Below are 15,407 nucleotides of genomic sequence, written 5' to 3' on the forward strand. Positions count from 1 at the left end.
GCCCAAGAAATTCTTGACGTTATAAATGATATTTTATGAAGGGTATAAATGGAATTTTTGAAAGAAATAGGTTGTAGGGTACACTAACAAAGTTTTAAGAGACCGAATCAACCGAAGGGAGTACCCCAGACCCTAGATAATTAAGGAAAATGTAATAGTATTGACGAGTAATACGAGTTATGATTTTAGGTGTCAAAAGAAGTTGGATCGGGAACGATTTTCGGTACAGCTGTGGATCAGGCTAAAAAATCAAATCGACGTATGAAACTTTCGAAATGTCAACGGAGTGTCTTGAGGACCAATATTTATACGTAGAACAACCCTTAAATGATTTCGGGTTTAAACGAATGGATTTAGGGTCAAAACGGTCAATTGGACCAAAGTGTAATTTACTAATTTTGCCCGAGACAGGTCAAAATGATAGTTTTTCGAGGATTTCGAGGGTGAAATGAAGAAGACAAAACTTGTGGGTATTAGTGGTGTTGTTAGAAAGATCAAGGGCCTCAAGGAAAGGGGTAAACTGATGTAGAAAATTAATTAGGGGCCAAAGTGTAATAAACTAAAAGTAAGGTGTGAACACAGCAAGGGAAAACAGCCGCTACACTGCCACCACACATGGAGCCATTTCCGGTGATGGGACGATAGCTGTAGGGATTAGGGGAGGTAGTATACGGCGTATGGAGGCTTCGGGGTCAAGGCTTGGCCGTTGATTGGCCGAGATGTGACTAGAAATCACTTATAAATAGAGAGGGTTTGGCTAAAGATTTACACAAAAATTACTCGTGTTTAGGAGTGAATCGAAGGTAAGGGATAGAGGGCTTTTGGTCTCAAGGGATCAAGGATAAAATCTAGAGTATTTGAGATTGTTTGGTGTATGTTTGGAGGTCGTTCAAAGCTCGGTCGAAAATTCGAGGCTGACTGCCAAGGCCGACCTGCAATTGGCTTTTCAGAGGCTTTTCGAGTGAGTTTTTGGGGACCAAGTGGTACCATTAGGATTGACTAAGTGAGGCCCTCAAGAGGGTGTACTCAGATCGACCATCGGAGGAGTCGCCAGCAGCTGGAAGAGAGGAAGAAGATCGGCGCGTGGGCTGCACGGGCCATCTTCCACGCGCAGACACGCGTTTGGCGCGTGGGATAGGGGTATTTTTGAAACTTTGCTTCAGTATTTTTTTAAATTATTTTAGGAATTATCATGTTGAAAAATTTGGGAAAATGTTTGAAGAAATAATTATTTTGGAATTATTGAGTTGAAAACTAGGAAAAAAATAGAGAAAATTATGGAAAATCAAGAAAAAATGGATTTTAATGCTCCTTTAAATAAATATGATGTATAGAAAGTATCGTGGCTTGAGGTTGAGTATAAGTTCGGGTGTCTGAGGTGTGGCACGTAAATTGAGGCTATGCACAAGGATCGAGGTATTCTAAATACATTTAAGGTGAGTGTTCGGCCCCAAAACTTGAGTTATTGAGGGTGTTTCTACCCTAAAAACTCGGTGTTTGTGTTACTTAAATATGTTATGATTTCATGAAAAATGGTTTTTGTTACATGCAAACGATAACTGATAACGGTTGGTTTCGTGAGGGAGGTTTGTCCCTAAATGTTTTGGTACATGTGCATTACATTTTATAAAATATTGTTTATATGATGCATTGAGTTGTGATATGTGGCATTGTCATACGTTTTGTGTTGTTCATATGGAATGTCAGCCTGGAATGTTGTCTGGATAGTGTAGTCGTAATTCCCCAAGAGTGTTGCCGGAATAATATACAGGGGTATCTTATGCTGGTGTGTATGCCGGGATAGCCACCTAGGTTTTCATGCCGAGCCGTATGGTCAGGGAAGTTACACTAAGATGACTAGGTGGTCCATATGGGATTTGAGTTGGGATTTGGTAGTGGTTCTTGCATGCTTTTGAGTGGGAACGTAATCCCTAACGTAATTGTGGTGAGCCGGGTTCCTGCATTGATGTGACCCTGTTAGCTCGGGAGAGGTAATAATTGGTCCCGAGGTGTTGGGGAGATGTGTTGACCTTGCCCCTCTTAAACTAGAATCGCATCGTGTCGATGTGTCGGTGTGGTGATATTGCCTTTAGAAAGATTACTCTTTTCCTATGGTAGGGTTAAGTGCTGTGAGGGATTCTCTTGCGTAAGGGCTTGCCGGGTTGTGTTGGTTTATTTCATGTCTTGCATTCATTTATGAAAACATGTTTTTGAACTCTCACTTAGATGATTCATCATCTAATACGGACTTTGTCCCTGGAATATTCAAACGTTCTAGGTGAAGGCAGCGATGCGAAAGGAAAAGGGATTGCCGAGAAGTGACGGCGTTTAGTGGATAGCTTATAGTATGTCATTTTCAATTATGCTATTTATTTTGATGACGTCTTGTAAAACGTTGGTTCGGCTTTATGATATGAATAAAGTGATTTCAATTATGTTCTATTGAGGTTTCGATCTAGCTTCTGTATTTGAGGTGATTTACATGTCTTAGTTTATTAATGATTCTAAGTTGATATTTTGAGAAAATGTAATGGGATTGTCAGGGAACGATTTTTGTGTTGAGTTTTCGTTGGAAAAAAAAAATATATCCCGAAATCTTATGTTACCTAATGCCTTGGGAGAGCTGAGTGTTACATCTTGCCCACACAATTGCTGTAAATGTGTAAAATAAGAAGAATAAGACTAAAGACGCAAGAAAGGAGAAAGACAATGGAGACGTTGATGGCGGCAGTGGCAGCGGTTGCAATGGCTGTGAATGGTGATGAAGGCTTTGATAACGTCAACAGCAGCTACGTTGGAGGCAAACGACGATGGAGATGTCGGCAGTGGCAAAGACAACAGCTGCAACGGTAATGACAGTGTAGAGAAAGAGAGAGAAAAAAATGGGTTTGGCTTGCACTAACACGTGGCAACATCCCATTGGTTTTCATTGCACAATCAGCATCTCGTGGCAACATCCCATTGGATTTTAGATTTTGCCCTTTCACATTAGGGTTTGATAGAGAAGATAGAAGTGCGTGCATGCCCACAATTTTGATATTTGAGGTGTGTAATAGGTTCAAATTTGAAACTTTGAGGGACACAATAAGTCCCCCTTCAAGTTCAGGGGCACAAATGGTTAAAAACCCTGGGCTTGTATGTGTCTTATGCCATAAGTAAATTTACATCATTTAAACATAACCTAAAATCTACTAATAATGCTAGGTAGAGCGACATGAGTACTTCCTCGCCCTTTGTGCGTCACTCGTGCTGAGGATGTCAAGATTAGGGAGAAGCGAATCGTTTGCCCGTGCCAATGGCTTCTGAGTGTCCCCCGTTCTAATTAGGTTAGGTTGCGTATGATGTATCAGTGAGTCCATGGTAGCCCACCCCCCCTAGTGTCGGTGTCTGTGAACATATGGGTGGCAGTAAAAGTGCTGGGATTACGTGTAACATGTTGGTGCATCCTAAGGCTAGGCCAACTGGGTAGAGGGTGGCAAGGACATGTCTGACATTCACATCTCATCATGAGGATCAACAAGGTTAGCACCACTGTCGTCCCACCACCATCTTTAATATAATCTCCTCCCTATGTCCTGGATGTACATGGTTATCATTTGAACGGCAGACTGTTTGCAATAGTTAATATTGTAGTTGACGTAATGAGTGCGTGGTGGCAACATGTACATGTCTAGAGTTTGAGAGGGTTGTGGCATCCAACCCCGCACGATGCTGATCAAATGCATGTGACCGATACCCTACTCTTGTCAAAAGGAAGAAAACGTGTCACAAGGAAAAGTGGTTTAAGAAAGATGTAGTTAATTAGAAGTATAAGTTTTTACCATACCAAAGCGTGTCTAATGCTATCTAATGACTAGAACACAGTGGGCATAGCATTAGCAAGAAGGCTATCATGTCTCCATGTGATGCATCCAGACTCCATACCAAGCCAAGTAAGTGCCGGTGTCTGGTAACCTAGATGGTCCGTGCATACCTTCCACAATTGGCCACCAGCGACCCTACCATAATGTGATGTACCGATAGTAATGAATCGCCCAATTCTTCAGTGGTTTACCTAGCTAGGCCAGTCTATCCTCATAGTGCAAGCCATACTCCGCGTCAACCTTGTACAAGCCATCCTCTATGCCATAATGTGATTATTTCTGTTATTTTCACAGTCCCATGTCCACCATGTAATACTTGGACAAATGTATACATTGATGCCTAGATATATATGTATGTGTGTTGTAGTAGTAGTAGTAGTTCACTACAAGAAACAAGATTTTTAGTGGAGGCCAAGATTGTCACTAAAAGTATAAAAACTCATCACTAAAAGTTTTAGTGGCCGCTAAGTTAGTCGTCACAAGCTGTCACTAAAAAGTTTGTCACAAATAGTATTAGTGGCAATTATTGGCTGGTCGTCACTAAAAATATCATTTAGTGGCGGCCGGATGTGATGGTCACAAAAAAATTTTTAGTGACAATCACAATCGTCTGCCACTAAGTTGATTCCTTTATTGTTGGAAGTACAAATGAGATTAATTATGAAGTTTATTCTACAATGATATATATACACACACACACTTGAACCCTTGGTACACACACACACTCTGATAAACTGTAAAAATACATATAATGGTCAAGTATATACATGTGTGTATATATATCACCAAAGCAGTTTTGTAACCCCAATATTGCATATTTTGGGGACCCAGAAGTGTGACACGCGATGGTTCCAACTTTAGCAAAAAGCATGACTTCTATTGTAGAAAGGACAATTGTACTATATAAGGCCTTAAGAGAAAGGATGGTTGCGGTTTGAGAGAGAGTGGAAGGGGGATTAGGATATGATAATCATTTGACAGAGAGGAAGCATATGATCTCTAGAGGTGTTTGTGAGGTGGGTTCAATTGAAATTGATTTTGAAGAAAAAGAATACGGTTTAAAAGTTAAGTTGTATGTTGTTTGTAAAGCACCAAACGGCGTCGTAAGGTTTAGCAGATTGGAAGGCCACGTGCTGCAACCGTTGCCTGCCATTTGGCAGCTGCTGGATGACAGCATGTGGCAACCATCCACTGCCTCTTGATAGCGTCTGATTGTCCTTGTTGATTACTCTCTCTCGATTACCTTCTCTACCTGCTGCCATTTCTATTGGAATAATCAATCGTGCTTGCACGATGTGATCTCAGCCATCCATCCGTGCTTTATGAGGCTCAATCCCAGCCATTCATCATCGCTTTTAATCTCGCGCCTTGGGATGTGAACGGTCAGACCAAAAAGAGATGAAAAAAGGTGCGAAAAAGGAAAGGGAAGAAAAAAGAAGATCTGGGGAATCGAAGGCTCTCGTCTTCAGGCTAGGGTTCTCTGGTTTGCTCTCTGTTTCTCTTTCTGTAAATGCTTTGTATAGTTTATGTTCTATGGTTCGATAGGTTTGCCTTTAATCTGTATTAAGTGATTATCGGGCAAGTTTTGTTTCTCAAACCGTCGTTTGTACAGAGTGATTGGGAGGGTTTCATGTGGGTGTAATCTTCGATTCTATTCATAGTTCAATGAGCTCTTCTCACCAGAGCTCAACGTGGACATAGCCCTAATTTGGGTGAACCACGGTAAAAATTTTTGCTTCCTTTCATTTTTGTTTGTGTTTTGTGTATGTATGTTTTCACTTCCTATTTTGTCCATCGAGAGTCTGTGATTGAAAGTTTTGAAAAACCCTAAGGTTTGTGTTATCAATTCCCAACAGTAGTATCATAGCCGTGTTAAGATCAGCTCTTAGGGTCCTATAATTTTTAATCGGTTCTTTTTCATATCTAGGTTGTCATCAATTTACGATTGGTCTGGGGGTTTCTCTGAGAGTTCGTGTCAACAGGTGTTTCCTGTATTGATTCTCATCAGTGTCTAGAGCCCTCTAGGTTACCTTCGTGGAAGGCGAAGATCACTTTTACCCGATTTGAAATCGTTATATTTAATAGAAAATGAGATTTTGGAAGATGAAAAAAGAAGATGAGAATGTTACTCTCTCATCATAAAGTGCTTATAGCACTTGAGACAGATGATCGCAAATGGTCCGCAGACCAGCTTGCGAGGACAAAGAAAATCAGATAGGAAGCCTTCAATCTGATCTTCCTCCATTTGGGTGACAGTGTAATCTGGAAGGTAGATGGTATATCCATTCCTCTAGACCTCTGGAATAAATTAGATTCATTATTTTCTGTCATGACTGCACCTAATTTAATTTACTTGAAAGGCATGTTGTTTAACTTTAAAATGAATACATCTAAGTCAATGGATGAGAACATAGACGAATTTACTAGGCTTGCATTATTACGTAGAGGTACTGATCAAGCATTAGGTGACACAAGTGAAGCTATGATTCTGTTAAATTTATTGCTTGATGACTATGATGTTGTTAAACATGCATTGAGATATACTGGCATTGTACCTAGTCTAGACCTTGTTATTGCAGGCATTAAGGCCAGAGAATTGGAACTAGGAACATCTAAGAAATCTGGAAATAATCTATTTGTAAAGAGTAAAAATGAGAAAAAAAACACTTTACAAGTAACACTGATCAAACTAGTAGGTCAGGGCACAAGGGCAAAAAGAAAGACAAGAAGGGTAAGTAAAAATGGAAATGCTATCACTGTGGAAAAGAGGGACACATTAAGAAATGCTGCTATGACTTCATTAGAAAACAAAAGCAAGGGGGAAATGCAAATGCTAATGCTAATAATTCAAATTGCTTAGCTGAAGTTCTTATTGTTTTAGATTTTTCTATTGATAATGAATGTATCATGGATTCAGGTTGTTCATTCCATATGTGTCCTAACATTGATTGGTTTCAAAATTTTGATAACAAAGAATCTAGAACAGTATTTATGGGTAACAACCAATCCTGTAGGGTTAGAGGTATAGGAAACATATCTCTCAAATTGCATGACAACAAAACTAGAACCTTAACTGATGTAAGATATGTTCCTGACTTAAAAATAAATTTGATATCTCTTGGCACATTAGATGAGCTAGGGTTCTCTTATAAAGCAAAAAATGGATCCATGCATGTGTTTAAAGGAGATGAACTAATCCTAACTGATGCTAAGAAAAATGGATTGTATGTTTTGGATGGCTGTTATTTTCCCTCTGATAATATTAATTCTGCATGCATAGTCAAAATTGATAAGACAGAATTATGGCACCTGAGACTTGGCCATATGAGCCTGAAAGGTCTTAAGGCACTATCTAACCAAGGTTACCTTGGATCAATGCATGTTGGGTCCCTCAATTTTTGTGAGCCATGTGTTCTAGGCAAGAAACACAGGCTGAGTTTCCATAAAGGAACTCACCTGGCGAAGGTATGCCTAAAATATATACATGCAGACTTATGGGGGCCTTCTCAAGTCCCCACCCATGGTGGTAACAGGTATTTTCTTTCTATTGTGAATGACTTCACCAGAAAGGTTTGGGTTTTTCTATTGAAATCTAAAGACCAGACTCTAGAGAAGTTTAAAACCTGGAAAAACATAATTGAAAATCAAATAGATATAAAGATTAAAGTCTTAAGAACAAATAATAGTCTGGAATTTTGTAACAAAGAGTTTGATGAATTTTGCAATACCCATGGAATACTTAGGCATAGGACTGTGAGGTATACACCCCAACAAAATGATATAGATGAGAGAATGAACCGAACCCTTCTTGAAAATGTTAGATGTCTCTTATTCACCTCTAATATGACAAAGTTCTTTTGGGGAGAGGCTCTGTCTACTGCAACCCACTTAGTAAATAGAAGTCCCTCAACTGCCCTAAACCTAAAATGCCCTGAAGAGAAATGGACTGATAGGAAATTAAATCTTAATTACCTTAGGGTGTTTGGTTGTGAAGCATATGCTCACAAGTCAGAAGGTAAATTAGAACCTAGGTCCACTAAGTGTGTGTTTGTTAGTTACCAAGAATGGACCAAAGGCTTTAGACTATGGGAAAGATAATCTGGTGGGATTAAAATCATTATCAGTAGAGATGTCATATTTAATGAAGCCAATTTCCCTTATAAAATTGTAAACTCGGAAGAAACCAACATTCCTAGAAGTCTAGATGATTTTATTATCCTATGAGGGTCTCAAATTGAGGTGGAGCAAGATGCAGGTAATAACAATCTTCCAGCTGCTCCATCAAAATCTAACCTAGAGGGTGTTCCAATCCTAAATGAAAATCAAACCTCTGACCATGATGATGATCAAGAGGAACAAGAAGATGAACCTGAGATTGAGGTGGAGCATCATAGCTCACCCCAAGATCTCAGTGACTACCATCTAGCCCGCAATAGGAGCAAGAGGGTTTCTAGACCCCCTACAAGGTATGTCTATTCAGACTTAATGTATTCTGCCCTAGTTGCAGGGTTAGAATTAAGGAGCAGTGAGCCTTCCACTTATGAGGAGGCTGTTAGCTCCAAGGAATGTGTAAAGTGGCAGAAGGACATGGATGAGGAAATGTCCTTTCTTAAAGTTAATGGTACTTGGGAATTGGTCCCTCGACCACAGAAACAGAAACTAATCTAGTGTAAATGGTTGTACAAATTAAAGGAAGGAATATCTCCCACTGACCCAATTAGGTATAAAGAAAGATTAGTAGCAAAGGGGTTCACTCAGAGGGAGGGCATAGATTACACTGAAATTCTCCCCTGTAGTTAAATTTAAAACTATCCGCATGACGCTTGCAGTTGTAGTTTAATTTGATCTTGAATTAGAACAATTAGATGTCAAAATAGCATTCTTGCATGGAGACTTAGAGGAGAAAATTTATATGGTTCAACCTTCTGGATATATTGACTTAGATAAGTCTGATCATGTTTGTTTACTGAAAAAATCTCTATATGGCATAAAACAATCCTCAAGACAATGGTATAAAAAGTTTAATAATTTTGTCCTAGGGATTGGGTTTAATAGGAGTCAATATGATAATTGTTTCTATTTTATTCTCTCTAATATCCCTGTTTACCTATTGCTATATGTAGATGACATCCTATTGATTAGCAAGTCTAAGTCTAAGATAAATGAATTAAAACAAATGCTCAACACAAATTTTGATATGAAAGACTTAGGGCCAGTTAAGAAAATTTTAAGAATGATAATAGAAAGGGATAGAGGAAATTTCAGCTTAAAGGTTCATCAAAATGACTATTTAATGAAAGTTGTAAAAAGGGTTTGGCATGCATAATTGCAAGCCAGTGAGTGTTCCATTAGCTAGACATTTTGTCTTAACTAAATCTCAATGCCCAATGTCCAACTCTGAAATTATTAAAATGGAAAATGTTCCATATGCTAATGCAATTGGAACTATTATGTATGCCATGATTAGTACCAGGCTTGATCTAGCTTATGTTATTTCCTCCCTTAGTAGATTCATGTCAAATCTTGGTAAATCACATTAGGATGCACTAAAATACTTATTAAGATATATAAATGGCTCTGTAAATGCTGGACTTAGCTACAAGAAAAGATTTACTACACTTGATCTTGTTGAGTATGTAGATTCTAACTTTTTAGGTGAAAGAGATACTCAGAAGTCTACCACTGCTCTGTTTTTCACCTTGGGTGGAAATTGCATCAGCTGGAAATCACAGCTGCAGCCCCTAGTTGCGATGTCTTCCACTGAGGCTGAATATGTAGCAGTAACTGATACTGTTAAATAAGCAGTCTGGCTCCAAGGTATCCTTCAGGAGATCCACCTGCTTAAGAGCAAGGTGGTGGTCTATTCAGACAGATGCGAAGAAGGAAAGGGAAGAAAAATAAAGATTTGGGGAATCGAAGGCTCTCGTCTTCAGGCTAGGGTTCTCTAATTTGCTCTTTGTTTCTCTTTCTGTAAATGCTCTGTATAGTTTATGTTCTATAGTTCGATAGGTTTTGCTTTTAATCTGTATTAAGTGATTATCGGGCAAGTTTTGTTTCTCGAACCGTCATTTGTACAAAGTGATTGGGAGGGTTTCATGTGGATGTAATCTCCAATTCTATTCATTGTTTAGTGAGCTCTTCTCATCAGAGCTCAACGTGGACGTAGCCCTAATTTGGGTGAGTCACCGTAAAAAATTTTGCCTCCTTTCGTTTTCGTTTTTGTTCTGTAAATGTATGTTTTTGCTTCCTGTTTTGTCCATCGAGAGTCTGTGATTGAAAGTTTTGAAAAATCCTAAGATTTGTATTATCAGTTCCCAACAATGTAGCAGGAAATGACATCGTGCCAATTATTGCTCGATCTAAAAACGTACTGTTCAGTATCATGTTTTGCTTTTCCCTAGCTAATTTGATAACTTGCTAAGGCAACATAGAAATGCTCCCTAAAAGAAAAGAAAAACACACTCTGAGAATAGTGTTTCTAATTCAACATAATACATGCTCTACTTGGGAAGAGTTTTCTCTTGCCATGCCACGCGGGCAACCTTACTCGCGTGACAACCCGGTTAATGAAAAGATGAGTATTAAATTTGAAAATAGTTTGAATTCATTATTAAATTAAATTAGGAATTATTTGATAAAATAATATTATTATTTTAATAAAATACTCCATTTATCTGTATCTTATAATGTATGCATGTCACTAGTGAAACCAAGTTAAATTCTATTGATTTCTCTGAATTCTTACAACAACCTAATATACGCGTTCCGTACATGCTTTTATTATATATTTCCTGCTGCTCATAAACAATATATATGTCTACAGATAAAATATCAAAAGAATCTCTCTCTCTCTCTCTCTCTCTCTCTCTCTCTCTCGCTCTCTGATCTGATGTAGCTAGAGCTAGAAAGAAGACAGAAGATCCGGTGTTAATTTACATGTTTGATTGAGGCAACTTGCAGCATTTTTGCTTCTTTAAAAGGGCGAAGAGAGAGCCCATATCCTTCCAAATACTTCTCTCCATTTCCCTGTTACAAAGCAAAAAGGTTGATAGAGAGAGAAAGAAAAGGGAAAGAATGGCGTTGGAAACTGTGGTTTTCCAACAAGATCCTTTCAGCCACAGCTCCAAGGATTTCTACACCTTTGGCTCTGCAGAAGCCTCCTGCTATGGCTACGTCGACGCCTATGACCTCTCCTTTCAAGACCACAAGGCTAACTTCCAACCCCTTCATGAAGACAAATGTTTCAGTGGCTACTGGGACTCTCCTCCCTCTTCTGCGCCACCCATCAACATCAACTCTTCTTCCCAGGAGGAGGTTTTCACCGGCGATGGCTCCCTCGCCGGAAATCACACCCCGGCTGCAGCCCCGGTCTCCGCGTCCAGCCGGCGGAAGAGGCGGCGCATCAAAAGCTTCAAGAACAAGGAGGAAATAGAGAACCAGAGGATGACTCACATTGCCGTCGAGAGAAACCGCCGGAAACAGATGAACGAATACCTCGCCGTCCTCCGGTCGTTGATGCCACCTTCTTACGCCCAAAGGGTCCTCTCTCTCTCTCTCTCTCTCTCTCCCCTCTCTATGTATCTATTTTATCTCTATCTATAAATTATTTGGCACGATAATCGCATAATTCATTTAAAACCAATTCAATATATTTATTGTTTCCAATACCGTGTTTCTTGACAGGGCGATCAGGCATCGATAGTCGGGGGAGCGATAAACTTCGTGAAGGAACTCGAACAACTTCTCCAAGTGCTCGAAGGGCACAAGCAAGTGAAGAAGCAGCGATCCTACGCAGATCATCGTCATCATCACCACCACCACTGTCCCGATCTCTTCTCGAATTTCTTCACCTTCCCGCAGTATTCGACTCGTTCGATGCTGCACAAGAACCCGGACCATTGGATGGCCGAGAAGCAATCCACCATTGCCGACATCGAAGTGAGCATGGCGGAAAGCCACGCAAATATCAAAGTCCTATCGAGGAAGCAACCGAAGCAGCTCTTCAAGCTGGTGGCTGGGTTTTACTCTTTGGGGCTCAGCATCTTGCATCTCAATCTCACCACTGTTGATCAAATGATACTCTATTCATTCAGCGTCAAGGTAAGCAAAATAAAATTCAGATATATATATATATATATGTATACATCATTGTCACAACATTCCTGTGTGAATTTTTTATGGGAAAATGATGATGGTTGGATTAATTTGGGATGAATATATATATATATATATATTGGTGATAGGTTGAGGAAGATTGTCAGCTGAGTACAGTGAATGAGATAGCAGCAACTGTGCATGAGATGATGGGAAAAATCCAATAGGAGGGCATGGTCGAGTTGATGAGAAAACACCAAATTCTCTTGTATTTGGGACATCATAGCTTTTGGTAGAATTTTGGTTTCATATTATTATGATTTTCTCTCATATTTTCTGAGGATCTTTTGTACCAATTAATGGAATAGCTATATATACATATATATATATGTGTGTGTTGGGAATCCAAATGGGTACCCTACCTATTCATTTGCCCGTGAGAAATTGGACTCTATCTAAAAAGGACACCATTCTACAGTTTCTGCATGAGCAGACTACAGCTGATTCATCCTTTAATTAAGTAATAAAAAGAATAACATTAATATTCAATAGTTAATCAAAGAATAACATAAACATGACATATTCTAGGCATACTAATTAATAGAATTATATCAGCTCCAAAAACAAAAACTCAAGAGACCAACCTTGCAGCTTCTAAGTTTGGGTTCAAATCATATTTAGTCTTGTTCACATGATATAATATCATATAGAGAATCACTAACATAAGTATTAAAAATGGTCATGATGCATCAAGTTAGATAGAGTTAGAATTCTTTTGAACCCTTTTTAAACTCAAAGACCTCAATTTAGAATGACAACGGAGAATATTTAAGGCAAACCCAACTCAACTCAACCACATCCAGAATCCTCCATTTTAAAGCTCTAATCGAATAAGAACAAGTCCGGTTTGGACAGATTAGATAAATTAAACGAGTTAGAGTTTAAGTACTTTTTAAATGAAAAGAGTCGGGTAATGATTTTTTTAGCCATACCCAATTCATTAACATGATCCCTCAATAATTGAAAGGGTTCAGTGGCAGATTATTAGATGTCATATATATATTGAAATATTGGACAGTAGTGATTAACAAAGAATTTGTAATTAAGAAACATTTGCATTATTGGTATAACAAAACCAAAATTTGGCAGCATTTTGGTGGGGGCAGATTTGTTGCCTGCCGTGTGGCCCAAATGTCAGTTTCAGCAAACTTTTGCTTGTACACTGAGAAAGAAGAAGAAGAAGAAGAAGGAGACGACAGCCAATCAGAATCTGCCGCATATTCAACGTGCACAGCAGACCAATAATATCATTTTATGGAATGCATGGTCCTTTAATTTTCCATTTTTGGAGGTGTCTCAGTCTCATCCAACTTTAATTATCAAACAAACACTCTGGTCTCCTCAGCTTGGCCCATAACCTTTTCTGCTCCTCACTTTGTTTACACTCGATATTTTGTCTTAGTCTAAGTTTTGTTTTTGCTAGATTTCACAACCACTTCTAGTTTGGATTAAGATCAGGTGTGAATGGAATTTTGGTCTAATTTGACTGAGTTTTAAGCTAATTATGTCTGAAGAGATTAGTAGAATTAGATTGACATTAGTTTGTGATTTTGAGTTTCAGCTTAACCGGATGTAATCAATGATGGGGTCTATCTCTTGTATGAATTTGTTTATGTAGCTAAACCATGTCCGGCAGGCATTCAAACTATAAATAAATAAATAATAAACGAAAATGTTTCCCTTTCTCTCCCACTATAGCAGAACCTCTAGAATGAGAAGTTGAGAGCACTAGAAGTAAAAGTGACTCATTATTCAAAAACTTGAGTATTGAATTACAAATATCATGAATACAACCACCGACGAGTACGCGGGGCAACAATCAATAAGAGGTACAAGAATCCCTCTTAGCAATGTAGACGGGCAGGTACAGGGTGCAACTCGTGCCTACCTCAGCCCTCTCCAAGATCTATCTTGCGAATTTTCCCATTTGAGAAGAGGAGGGCTAAAACGACTCATGAATTTGGGAGCCAGCCTTCCTCCAAATTCGTTCGTGGATCTACCCCCTGCCCTTAGATATCCACATTTAAAGACCCAACACTCTTTGCGGGTGATATGTATCATAAAGTTGTTTAGAGAAAGTTTGAGAGAACACATGCATGTCTATATATGTTGTACCACATGATCGTATAGGTGGGTAGAGACCAACCCAAATTTAGAGTTCTAAGACAATTGCGATCTGCTAATGGGATTCACATATGACCCTCACAATTAAGTATGTTCAAATACAATTAAGATAACACACATTTTAATCTTGGGATTATTATCCTTGTGTGGTCTCTCGTTACTCATACTCTCTATTTCAGCAGAAGAAATAAATCGCAGATAAATGTTTTGTCTCATTACGTAAGATAAGGAATCGAATCCACGACTTATAAGTGTGAATCTCACCTTATCGTAGTCCAATCACTTGAGCTATGCCTTAAAGACACACTCGTCTTAATCTTATTCTACAGAAACACACGTCTTAATCTTATTCTAAAGAGACACAAGTTGATAGACAAGTAAATGCCAACATTGCTAACCCTTAGTTTAAAAGAGAGCAATTGATGTAGAATTGAAAAGGCTGAAACTGTAATAAAAAGTCAGCCGAGTAATAAGGAGGTGCTGGCAAAAGGTAGGATATAGTATAGAGAGGCCTGCAGGCCATTGATACATGATATGTCTCTCCTCTCTCTGGCTTTAGAATCTTTCCAAGCTCCATTAATTGTCACATTGGCTGTCAGCTAGCTACCTCCTCAGATCCCATGGCTGTTAATTTACAAAATTATTGTGATGCTAAAGTGGAGAGGCGATTCGTGCAGCTTTGGTGAATAATTCATTATTCATGTACTTCTTTTTACATGCAATTCGTAGATACTATAATTCCCCTTTTACCAAACATGACAAGAAGAGAAGTTCAAAACCACATGACGCATGGTTATACCATCCCTCTCCCCTGTAAAGCCAATGCTAACAACATTTTGCTTTCCTTTGCTTTGCGTGCTTTCCACAGCAATCTCCCTCCCGAGAATCCATTGCATTGATGCTAATAGAAGTGAGGCGAGAGAGTTTTACGAGGCCCCACTTATGACGACTCAAATTGTCATGTAACCCATCTCCCTAACTTATACCGTCATGTCACTCACAATGAAAGTGGTTACAAAAATCCAAGTCCAGCCCGCCGCTTGCTTTCCAAAATATGAATTGTCCAAAAGGCTGGTAGTAGGCCTGACACGTGTGACCCAACCCTCGCACTCCCCTCCAACGCCTTGATGAAGGATTTGGATAATGCTAGATGGTCAATTTGGGTGACAATTTAGTTAACAATTTAGTTGAAATTACATATTTACCCTCATCTTATATTACAAATTTATTCTTAATTTTTTAACTCAAATTGAATACTCCACCCGT

General features: G+C 38.9%; 1 protein-coding gene across 1 annotated transcript; it reads left to right on the plus strand.

Annotated features, from left to right (window-relative positions):
• The first annotated feature begins 10,734 nt into the window (after window positions 1-10,734).
• LOC127804115 (transcription factor bHLH94-like) lies at window positions 10,735-12,404 on the plus strand. Its single transcript, XM_052340850.1, has 3 exons — window positions 10,735-11,402; window positions 11,547-11,963; window positions 12,107-12,404. The coding sequence occupies exons 1-3, from the start codon at window positions 10,938-10,940 to the stop codon at window positions 12,182-12,184; spliced, it is 960 nt and encodes a 319-aa protein (XP_052196810.1). The 5' UTR covers window positions 10,735-10,937; the 3' UTR covers window positions 12,185-12,404.
• The last annotated feature ends 3,003 nt before the right edge of the window (window positions 12,405-15,407 follow it).

Source organism: Diospyros lotus, chromosome 6, assembly GCF_014633365.1.
Source record: "Diospyros lotus cultivar Yz01 chromosome 6, ASM1463336v1, whole genome shotgun sequence".
Classification (NCBI taxonomy): domain Eukaryota; kingdom Viridiplantae; phylum Streptophyta; class Magnoliopsida; order Ericales; family Ebenaceae; genus Diospyros; species Diospyros lotus.

What these genes read in the sequence shown, in the direction of transcription:
- LOC127804115 (XM_052340850.1), top strand. Translation starts at nt 10,938, where the DNA reads ATGGCGTTGGAAACTGTGGTTTTCCAACAAGATCCTTTCAGCCACAGC. An exon ending in CACCTTCTTACGCCCAAAGG is followed by an intron (nt 11,403 to 11,546) that starts GTCCTCTCTCTC and finishes GTTTCTTGACAG; the next exon opens with GGCGATCAGGCATCGATAGT. An exon ending in TCTATTCATTCAGCGTCAAG is followed by an intron (nt 11,964 to 12,106) that starts GTAAGCAAAATA and finishes TATTGGTGATAG; the next exon opens with GTTGAGGAAGATTGTCAGCT.